Source organism: Neoarius graeffei, chromosome 7, assembly GCF_027579695.1.
Source record: "Neoarius graeffei isolate fNeoGra1 chromosome 7, fNeoGra1.pri, whole genome shotgun sequence".
Lineage (NCBI taxonomy): Eukaryota > Metazoa > Chordata > Actinopteri > Siluriformes > Ariidae > Neoarius > Neoarius graeffei.
The window spans coordinates 63,204,295-63,216,490 of NC_083575.1; the positions used below are offsets into that span (position 1 = coordinate 63,204,295).

At 38.8% G+C, this 12,196-nt stretch overlaps 1 protein-coding gene across 1 annotated transcript in view; it reads left to right on the forward strand.

The window, feature by feature from the left end:
• valopa (vertebrate ancient long opsin a) overlaps positions 1–12,196 on the forward strand; it is a 39,351-nt gene that overhangs the window by 15,840 nt on the left and 11,315 nt on the right. The window contains exons 2-4 of the mRNA XM_060926227.1: positions 132–342; positions 3,882–3,999; positions 4,289–4,528. Coding sequence (XP_060782210.1) covers positions 132–342; positions 3,882–3,999; positions 4,289–4,528 — 569 coding nt within the window. The remainder of the gene's footprint in view (positions 1–131; positions 343–3,881; positions 4,000–4,288; positions 4,529–12,196) is intronic.

Consider the following 12,196-nt stretch of genomic DNA (forward strand, 5'->3'; position numbering starts at 1 on the left):
CAGAAGAGCTACTGTAGCACAAACTGCTGAAAAAAGTTAATGCTGACACCTTTCTGTTTTAGCCAGCATTAACTTTTGAATATATTTACAGTATTAACAGAGTTTATTCTTGGACCTTTCTTTCACACCAGGTATCGTGGGTATGTGGTCCTTGGCTACCCTTGCATTCGAGAGATACTTTGTTATCTGTCGTCCTCTGGGAAATGTCCGTCTGCAGGTTAAACATGCAGCACTAGGACTGCTGTTTGTCTGGACCTTCTCTTTTATTTGGACAATTCCACCTGTACTGGGCTGGAGCAGCTATACAGTCAGCAAGATTGGCACCACCTGCGAACCCAACTGGTGAGAATGCACTGCATTTCTGCGAGCATATTCTACACTAAACAAGAAGCAAAACACAAACTGAGACCAGCCAGGCATACAATCTCTGCTGAGCTTTACTAGTGTGCACTTAAATGGTATATACATTAAGAAAAATATGGTCAATTAAATGAACAGAGCACAAACATTTTACACTGTTCTACATTACAGCACTGAAAAATATAAAATATATCAAGGCATATGAGTCATTCTATAATTAGGGGTACATCTCAAGTCCATGTGCTGTATTTGTCAATTTCACTAACTATTAACTTCAGCCAATGATCTTTTGTACATTAGCACACATTTCTCTTTTATATAATACAAAAAGTCAACAAATTACATCATTTTACTCTGCAAAAATGCATATATAATACTGGAATTTGGTGTTTTTATGCTGTCCGATTTTCCAAATGTCAGGTTTGGTCTTCATATTTACATTTTAAAAAAAGGTTTTTGTTTAAAATTTTTTACAAATATTTATTCATGGTAATTATTATAATATGACAAAAGTGTTTAAAAGCCTAAAATGCTTTATATTATAAATTAAATGAAGAATTTTGTGTGCGTCCAAGAAACTTATGTCAACTGTGTTACCCACTGAACCCCCCCCCATAAATTGGCAAATGGTTTGGTCCTAAGTCATGTGACCAACATCATGTGATGTCATATCCTCTTTGGTGGGAAATTTGAAGACCGTGTGGTAAGTTTTGAGTTCACCTCTTCAATATTTTCATCAATACTGTTGTATAGTCCTAGAGAGGGTTAATTGTCTGTCAACTGTGTTGTCAACATATTCATATAAACCTGATTTAGAAATTGTATTTACAAAGTATACAGCTAAAGATAATAAAAATATGAATTGATTAAGGTCTTGTAGTGAAAGCTCTGAGGTCTGCAGTTAGCACAACACTCTAAAAATGGCCGAAATGTCAACTGTGTTACCGTCAACTGTGTTACCCATCAGCTATGACACAGTTGAGGAGGAGTATGTTTTTGTCACTTAATCTTCATATTGACAGACAAACAAACAGAATGATTTAATATGTTCAATTTGTTAAATAAGCTACGTTTCTCTGAAATTGTGTCTAAATGTTGTTTTAACAGTTCACCTGAATTCATCAGCTTATTTGTAGTTAAATTTAAAACAATAAAAAGCTCTTTTTATCCTAAAAAGTGTCCTCTTGTTCTTCTGCCCTGTCAACTGTGTTACTCCCGTCAATTGTGTTACATTGCCTGTCAACTGTGTTGCAAGTGTTTTTTCTGCTATAAATCTCTTATGTGTTTGATGAACTGTAAAATAAAAGATTGGGGATTATCTCTGGATAGGGAAGTCTTGTATAAGGAGGGAGAACAACTCTAAATTCAACGTAACAAGGATTTATGTTGAAAAAAGTGTCATTCTGCATCACAGTGAACCATAAAATCCTATTTATGAAGCTCAAAATTCATATTTTCCATAACAGTTGTACAGATTAATTAAAAACATCTTGTTAATGGACTTAAGCACTTTCAAACAAATGTGTTTTCAAATGTGTAGTATTTTTATATATGTTTAAGATGACATAACATTTGTCCGTAACACGGTTGACAAAATAAACAATCAAATGTTCATTTTCATTAAAATATTTTAAAAGTAATTTAAGATTAAGCTTGGCAATTAATTTGTTTAGGAACTTGAGGGTATATACCATGGAAACATATAGGTTATTTATTGAAAAAGAATACTGATATTTTGAGATTTTGCTTTACATGAAATGTACCCCTAATTATAGAATGACTCTCATGCAGTACTGTCAAGGTCAAGGCTTTTTTGTCATTTCAACAATATATAGTTGGTACAGTACACAGTTGAAATGAAACATTTCTCCAGGACCATGGTGCTACATTAAACATCACAGGACTACAAATCTACATATAACAAAATGCAAGAGTGCAGCGAGTGCAAACATTGCAGACAGTAAACTACACACAACATAAAGTGCAAACAACAAGGACCTTGCAAAAACGACAACTAGCACAAACAGACAGTACAGTACTAACCAGTACTGTATATGTCTTATGTACAGATATAAAACATCTTCCTTATTATAAATCCTTTTTGGAAAAAAAGTAAGATGAATGTATCCTCATTGTGTACTTAAGGACTTCAGATTATGAATGTAGAAAGTTAGAACTGCTGCACTCTTATCAATATCTAAGACCCCTTTGGTGTGAAAACACCTTTTTGCACCTGAAGGGTTGCAGACAATTTAGTGAATAGGGCTTGCATAATGGTGCTCTGACTTCTGGCTGAGATTCAAGTCTAATGTCTTTCATACATTTTCCAAACTATGTGCTTTGTAACTGTTTTTATATAAATGTAGGGATGGATGAATCAGTAGCCCAAGTGCCTGGGACCAGCAGATATTGTGTCTGACATTATTTTTAAAATTCATAGTTAGAAGTTTTGTCAAATAGAATGAAAAAGAGAAAAGTCCTATTTCTATTGTTTTTTTCTCCCCAAAATTATTCATTTGATATGTATGTTTAAATATAATGTGCTTCACCTTGATACTGTAACTATATCATATGCTTCCAAATCCCACTCCATGCTGCACTACACACATTGGCTGAAACACAGTCTAGTTGATGGTACAATGACTTACTAGGATGATTTGACATGCATGAATATTTCATGAATATTCAGACAGATGCCAGACAGATTTAAATAATCTTTAATGTGCAATGCAAGGAGAAAACAGTGCAGCTTATATACTGTAAGCGATATATATAAATAGCTGAAATATTCACCAATGACTTGGCAAATTTTTGTTGAGGGTACAAATACAGTGTGCTACATTACAAATTTTGTTAGAAAAGAATAATAATTAAATATTATTTCTCTTAGTTTGTATTAATTAACTTAGATAACACAATGCCTTTTTATATTTCATGGGCTACCACTTTTTGACCAAGTCATTTAGGTTTGTAGGCCACCAAAACATGGGACTGGGCAGCACATTGGAGCTTCAACTTGTGTGGTGGGCTGGCTAATGGACTGATGATTCATCCACCCTGAAATGTCATGCTACAATGTGACAGCATTAGATAAATGGTTGCTAGAAAACATCTAGCAATTTTTATCATCAGCTGAATCACCTTTGGCCTTGATGGCAGGACTGTACTGAAGAAGTAATGCAACGCCTTGTTCTAGTTCTTAGAACTGTCATTGAATAAACTCCGTATACCTTTAGTGTATCAAAGATGTAATGGAATCCAAAGCTGACATTCACTGTATGAGAGGTACATCCTGCATTTTTAATGAGCACTGTTTTGTTTGGCCAAGAATGTTATTGAAATTCTACAAACGTCACATAGGGGCTTGGGTTAAAATATGCTTTTTTCATACTAGAGTTCATGTTAACTCTTACCAGTATACTATGCTGTGAAAAAAATAAATCACTACTAACAACAATAACAAAAATCTCGCCTCATCTCCACCTGTCATTTAACAGACACTTGGTTTGGTCTCTTAACAGGTACTCTGGTGATCCACACGATCACACCTTCATCATTACTCTCTTCGTCACCTGTTTCATCCTGCCTCTGGCTGTCATCATCTTGTGTTACAGCAAGATGCTTTGCAAGCTGAGAAAGGTTAGTCTGGTGCTTCAGCTGGAGAAATCGTCAGTGTCAGACACATTGCCTTGGATTAAACTGCATGTCATTACTCATCTAAAATATTTCAGTGAATTATCTTCAATTTATGACAGATTATATATTATATATCCTATGTTCTATATAGAAGTGATTTGTCAGCTTCATGCTAAAATAGTTTACAAATTATAATTGCTGAGCTTGATGGTAGACTTAGTATCTGGTTTAAATGATAAAACTAAATAATAAAAGTTTGCTTTGAATCCCTCATACCAGTGTCTCTGTGCAGGTGTCCAACTCTCATGGCAGGTTGGTGAACACCCGCAAGCCTGAACGGCAGGTGTCTCGTATGGTGGTGGTGATGATTGTTGCCTTCATGGTGGCCTGGACACCATATGCGCTGTTATCGATCATCGTTACTATTTACCCCACCATCTACTTAGACCCTATATTGGCTGCTGTTCCTGCTTTCTTTGCAAAAACTGCTGCCGTCTACAACCCCATCATCTACGTCTTTATGAACCAACAGGTATGGAAGAAGCTAAATATTTTAGCCTTTTAGGATATGTTCAATGTTTTGTACAGAGTTACTCAATAGAGTTAAGGCATGAAATAAAAGCAGTTATACCACAGTGCTGTTGAATTCTCAAGTCTGACATTAATAGTGTATATATCAGAGTATTGGGGTATATGCAACGTGGCTCTATGTGTCTGGCTTCCATCTGTCTGGTAGCAGGTTGGAAAATTTCACAGCATCTGGTGCAAATGTCAATCCTGAAGGAAGCCAAGCAGAGAAATCATTTTTTCCTTTTTTCCTCAGCCACCTTTGTTAGATGTGAAATCCTTCTTAAATAAAACACAAGTGTAAAAGAGAAAGGGCAATGTCTTAAAAAATACATTGATTCAGCCAGCCAGATAAAACCCATTTTCCTTTGCTGCTCTCTGAGCAGTTTTTGTTTCAGAATAAACACTAGCTGGCTTATGGTCAACATGACTTTAAATTTTATTGTCACAGTGGTGAATAAGCCTTGCCCAGTATTATTTGACACGCACACAAGATGTTAGAGGAAGCCTGGTCCTCTGGCTCTCACTTGGAAGAGAATCAAGGAGAAAGAGGGTCATTGGTTATTTTACAATGACCCTATTCTAAAGTGGTATTCATTGTAATAATTAATAATTAATAATGATCATTGTACTAAAATTCTTTGGGAGAACCCCTTCATCAATATATTTTCAATATTTTCAAATTGTAAAAGGAAAGTTAGATATCACTCTAACCATGTCTTCAAAGAGATGACATCTCTTGCAGTATTGTGTAAGTCTTAAGTGCATGTAAAGACAGTCTGCAAAACAAAGATAGCTTAAAACATAATAAAACAAACTGTCTCTACATATAAAGATGATAAGAAACAGTAATAACATAAACAAAATCAATATTTTGTGTGACCACCTTTTGCCTTAAAAACAACATAATCTCTAAGTTTGAAGGGAAGAATAGCTGCTAAGTTTTTACAAGCATATTGGAGAAAGTCCCTCAGATCTTCTGGAGACTTTATCTATTTGCTTCTAAAATTAGCCTTTTATAAAAACAGAGGCAGTAATGCATGAGACATATAGTACAATAAATTACAACATACAAAATGTATATTAAACAATGGGTTCCTAAGACTGCAAAGTACTGTATAGAATATGGTTGAATCTGATGATTTGTAATTCCATAACATCATCCTGCAGAATTTAGCTCTGATCCCTAATTTTCACACTGGTGTCCAATATTCAGAAGCTTCTAGCTGTTTTTAATAAATTGAAAAGTATTTGTATAGTCTGTGTTTTCTGTGGCACTCTTTAAAAAAAGGTAGGTATATACATTCCCTCTGGTGTGTATCCACAACAGTGAAAATAACAATACTCTTATCATAGTCAATATAAAAAAAAATATGTTTAAGAAAAAATGTTCAAATTAAAGCATTAACTGATCAACCTTTAATGAAAAAGAATAAAACCCAACAACATTTACATTATTTGTAGATACATAGAGTAATTGCTTCCAGTAGATCTTAGGCTGCAGAGAAAAGGCTTCATGTGGTTAAGATTGCCCCAGTTAAGGATCCCTGCTGCTAAATGGGTTAGTGTGTTTATAAAAAAAAAGTGATTGCACCAAGTAATAAAAAATAAACTTCCTCCTAAATATAGAATACTTTCCAACTTTGAGGCTGTCCTGCCTCACAAGAGGTGATACAGGGTAGAAACACCTTTCTCAAAAAAAGAAGAAAAAAACAACCTTGATCAAACAACAGCTTTCTTATTTTTTCTTAATATTTTAAGATTTCTTATTGTTACTGTTCTTTAGTTTGACAGAACAAATCCTATTAGAGCCACAAGGCTACATCTGTTGCTGCAGATTATGATTGATCTCTAATTTTAGATGGTGTGGGACCTTCAAATGTCTGAGTCCTTTTTGGCAGCACCCTGTAGTTTTAGAATTAACACATGAAGCCTAAACTACAGTATTTGTGTATTGTTTAGATTATTCGTGTTATTTAAAAGTAGCAGTTTGTAATTTTGGGAGCAACTGCTATATCTCATCTCATCTCATTATCTCTAGCCGCTTTATCCTTCTACAGGGTCGCAGGCAAGCTGGAGCCTATCCCAGCTGACTACGGGCGAAAGGCGGGGTACACCCTGGACAAGTCGCCAGGTCATCACAGGGCTGACACATAGACACAGACAACCATTCACACTCACATTCACACCTACGGTCAATTTAGAGTCACCAGTTAACCTAACCTGCATGTCTTTGGACTGTGGGGGAAACCGGAGCACCCGGAGGAAACCCACGCGGACACGGGGAGAACATGCAAACTCCGCACAGAAAGGCCCTCGCCGACCCCGGGGCTCGAACCCAGGACCTTCTTGCTGTGAGGCGACAGCGCTAACCACTACACCACCGTGCCGCCCGCAACTGCTATATGTAAGACAAATTACAATTCGCAATAAAACACTGATAACTGGTTCTCTTTCTTCAACAAACTCCACTCCTACTGTTGTATGCATTAAAGCTGTCTTTAAACCAGTGGTTGCTCATCTATAGGGGCAGGTGGTGCAGAGCCCCACCATTTACGTCAGTCATTTAACAAATATTAATCTGTAGAAAGTCCTAATTCACACTCATTCAACTCTATACATTTTAACATTTTGCAGAAATGCTAATTACTGCTTTTAAAACAATAATGATTTTTTTTTTAAATGTTGCTTTCTGATATGCATAAGCTGATTTTTTTTTTTTTTTGCCTTTCTAGATGGGTTTTGAGATGTAATTGGGCTGGAAATGTTGCTGAAACCATTCAACCCTCTCAGATTGAATTAAACTAGATACATTTACATAGCAATATTGTGAGCCAAGGTTTGCTTTTGAAATTCTAAAATTATTACAGGTCTAGAAACATCATAATTTTTTTTCTCTGATGAAGAGCGTATAATAATTCTGGTACAGAATTATTATAATGCTTTAAAAAGTAAAGCAAAAGGGTTATGATGTTCCAGAAATGTCAAGATTCATTTTTATACAAGTTCTTTTTCATCATGGTTATTCAGTTCAGATAATGCCTGATACACTTAAGAAACCACATGGAACTAAGACTGAAGAACATATGAGTGATGCCTTAAAACGACATGGGAAGACTGGAACATATTGGAAATGATATTAAAGAATGGTCCCCTTTTTGGTACTTAATTAAAATGTTCAGTAACCTAAATTTCTAGCTGTTACAGCTATTAGAAGCCTTGCTAATCTGTCATGCCAATTAGCATGATTAATTAAACAGATTGTTCCTCTTTTCTTTTGAAGAAAAATCTTGCATATTTTTTTTAAATTTAAACATTCCTTCACTCTTTCTTTTGTTTTATGTATGTGCATAATACTATGTACACTATAATGTTTTTGTCCTTGTGTTATCTGCAGTGGCTGACTTGTTAGTGATTGCCATTTGTCAGGATGACAGTAAACTGGGGTTTAGTTTTGCCAGTGGGGAGAATTTACTTGTCACTGTCTTGACACACTCCTTTCTACTGTTAATTAAAGAAAAAGGAACATCAGAGCAACTCTAACGATCACTACAATAAAGGAATCTCAGTATGCTCTACAGTTGGATCTTAAAGACTGCTGTTGTACAGTACCTGAGGGGATACATTTACACTGTGTGGACCTTGGAAAATAATATATAGATTTAGGCACTGCCTAAAAGCGGCACTCCCATCTGTTTCTGGGTTGTAGAATTTTCTTATATCATAGCCAGCCTCTTTTGTTTTATTTATTTACCATTATAGTTACTATACTGTTTCCTTATATTGTACAAAACATACACAGAAAGAGAATAGCTCTGGCCTGATGAGTAGAGTCAGGGCAGTGATTTTATTTACAAATTCGATTTCATCATTGCTGAGACAAGAATACAAAAAAAACAACAACACATATTGGAAAAATATATTGAAAACAAAATATAATACAATGAATACGCTGCCCGGTATGGATAAAAACCCAGTGGGATTAAAAACTCCTGGGAACGTACTCCTCGTTCGAATGCAACGCATGTAGCGCCGAGGATTAGAGCTTTGACTTTAAGAAGACGATAGAGGTTTTCTTTAAAAAAAAAGTGCAATTGAGGAAATATTTAAAACACTCAGCACTGGCATTATCAACATACTAATATTAAGAAATTGTGTTATGAAACTAGAAAGACCATTAAAGAGTTTTCTAGAGTTACAGTTTGTTCATAAAAGATCAACATATATATATATATATTTTTTTTTTTAGAAGTGTGTACATTTTGCATGAAGGTCTCAGGTCCTTATTACACAGTTATCAAAATGAATAATGCATGTAATTCAGTATGTTGAGACAGAAATAATTCCAGTGATCAGCCATCTGGCTGTATTTTTAGACAATTTCTGCAGGCTGGAATCTTTGGGCTTCGTTTCATCCAAAAGAGAAAGTAACTGGTTGCTGATTAGCTGAAAGAAAATTATATTTGTAAATAAGCATACACCCATCACCATTATCATTATCATCATCACCATCACCAACATTTTTTATACCTTGTGATGATTGGGATAAAGTTAGTTGACTGTGATTGCCATCACTCCCATCTATTGTCAAATCTAAGTCTGCAGTATGTAATTGATTGCCTGTTCAGGCCACCAAATAACCATGTATTAGGTAATGTACACAAAAAATAATTGCCACTACAATATATTGTTCATTACTACGTAATCAAAAAGAAAATGAAATAACTAACTTTATGTATTCATCACCTTCATAATTATCACCACTGTTATGTAATCATCATCACCGTCATCATCATCATCATCATCATAATCAACATTATCATCACCATCACTATCACCATCATCATGCATCACTATCTCATGAAACCATCACCATTACCATCATCAACATCAAAATAATTTTTTACACCTTGTGATGATTGGGATAAAGTTAGTTGAACATCATCATCGCCAACACTATCATACCATCTCAGGAAACCATCACCATTACCATCATTTTTTATACCTTGTGATGACTGGGTCAAAGTTAGTTGAGTGGGATTGCCCTCACTCCCATCTACTGTCAAATCTAAGTCTGCAGTATGTGTTTGATTGCCCGTTCAGTCATAAAAAAACAGTGTATGAAGAAAATTCTACTTAAAAAATAATTTCAACTACAATACAGTAAAAAACCCACATATAAAAACCTAGATTTTTTGAAGTTAGGATAAAGCCAGTTGAGTGTGATTGCTTTCACTTTCATCTACTGTCAGACGTTTTTAACTAAGCTTATTGTGATGTTTTAATAATGAAAAGGGCATCTACGTTATATTAATTATTTTTACCTGATGCTGTAGAAAGTCTTTCTCTCTGCAGTTGCTCACCTGTTGTCATGTGGGTTTCTTTTCTCCTTTTTTGTGGTCCATAGTTTTCCTGTACAAAATTATCAGCAGCTGTTTGCTTGAGTAGACAACAATTTGTTCCACTAGCCACATCACATTGGTTTCTCCTTCTTTCTTGCTCTCTTCATTACTCACCTTCTCTCCCTTTCTTCCTCTGTCATGTTTCTCCATCTTTCCCTCTCTTTTTCTTGCCTTCTCTCCCTCTCCTCTTCTGACATGTTCCTTCGTCTTTCCTTTTCTGTCTTGCCTTCTCTTCCTCTCCTCTTCTGACATTTCTTCTTCTTTATCTCTCTTTTGAGAGATAAATGGTAGTTCTGCCACTTACCTTCCCTGACTCCGCCCTCCCGTCACAGACCGGCACTTGACCACGCCCCCGCTGCCACATACCCCCACCGCCCGACTCAGGCCGGGCGGCTGTCCGGCCTGCAGCCGACTCCCCCCCCCCCCCCCCCCCCCCCTTGACGGGAGAGGAAGTCTGCCACGACCATCTGCTCCCCCGGCCTGTGGACCACCTTGAAATTAAAGGGCTGGAGTGCCAGATACCAACGGGTGATCCGCGCGTTGGCATCTTTCATGCGGTGGAGCCACTGGAGGGGCGCGTGGTCCGAACAGAGGGTGAAAGGGTGTCCCAGCAGGTAGTAATGGAGGGCGAGGACCGCCCACTTGATCGCCAAGCACTCTCGATGGTGCTGTAGCACCCCTCACGCACCGACAGCTTCCTGCTGATGTACAAGACTGGGCGGTCCTCCCCCCCCCCACCTCCTGGGACAAAACAGCCCCCAGCCCTCTGTCCGACGCGTCTGTCTGCAACATAAAGGGGAGAGAGAAGTCAGGGGAGTGTAAAAGTGGCCCCCCACACAGTGCAGCCTTTACCTCAGAGAAAGCCCGCTGGCATTGCTCCATCCACTGGACCGGATCTGGTGCCCCCTTTTTAGTCAGATCAGTCAGCGGGCTGGTGACGTCCGAATAATTAGGTATAAACCTACGATAATAGCCAGCCAGCCCCAGGAACTGTCTCACCCCCTTTTTGGTCTTGGGCCTCGGGCAGGCTGCAATTGCTGCCGTCTTGTTAATTTGGGGACGCACCTGCTCATTGCCCAAGTGGAAGCCCAGATACCGTATTTCCACCCGCCCAATCGCACACTTCTTTGGGTTGGCTGTGAGCCACGCTCACCTCAGCGACCTAAGGACGGCCCTCAGATGTTCGAGGTGCCTCGGCCAGTCATTGCTATAGACGATATTGTCATCGAGGTAAGCGGCCACATAAGTGGCATGGGGGTGGAGGACCCTGTCCATCAGCCGCTGAAACATAGCGGGTGCCCCAAATAGCCCAAACGGAAGTGTGACGAATTGGTTTAATCCGAACGGTGTGGAAAAGGCCATTTTTTCTCAGGATAGTGGAGTCAAGGGGATCTGCCAGTATCCCTTTGTCAAATCCAGTGTCGAATAAAAGCAAGCCGTGCCTAGTTGATCGAGCAACTCATCAATCCGAGGCATTGGGTACGCGTCAAATTTAAACACCGCGTTGACTTTTCTGTAGTTCACACAGAACTGGACCGACCCATCGGCCTTGGGTACCAAGACCACCGGGCTGCTCCAGTCACTGTGGGACTCCTCGACGATGGCCATTTTGAGCATGGCCTCGAGTTCTTCCCGAACCACCTTTTTTTGTGTTCAGGTAGCCTGTAAGGGCGGCTACGCACTACCACCCCCGGGGGCATCTCTATCTGGTGCTCTATGAGGTCATTGTGACCGGGCAGGGGCGAGAACACATCCGAAAACTCGGTCTGCAACTGGGCGACCTCCGCGAGTTGGGTCAGGGAGAGGTGGTCTCCACAGGGGACCGGAGGGGTATGTGATGCTAATGCCCCTTTTTGAACCTCCGGCCCCAGCTCCGCTTTCTCCGGAACCACAGACACCAACGCCACGGGGACCTCCTCATTCCAGAGTTTAAGCAGATTGAGGTGGTAAACCTGTAGCGCCCCACCCCTGTCCATTCGCCTCACCTCGTAGTCGACGTCCCCGACTCGCTGTGTGACCTCAAAGGGTCCTTGCCACTTGGTGACCAATTTGGAGCTCGATGTGGGCAACAGTACGAGTACTTTATCTCCCGGTGCGAACTCTCTAAGGCGCGTACCCTTGTTGTACAGGCGGGTTTGCCGTTCTTGGGCCTGCCACAAATTCTCCTGGGTTAGGTGGGTGAGGGTGTGGAGTTTTGCGCGCAGGTCCATAACGTATTGAATTTCGTTTTT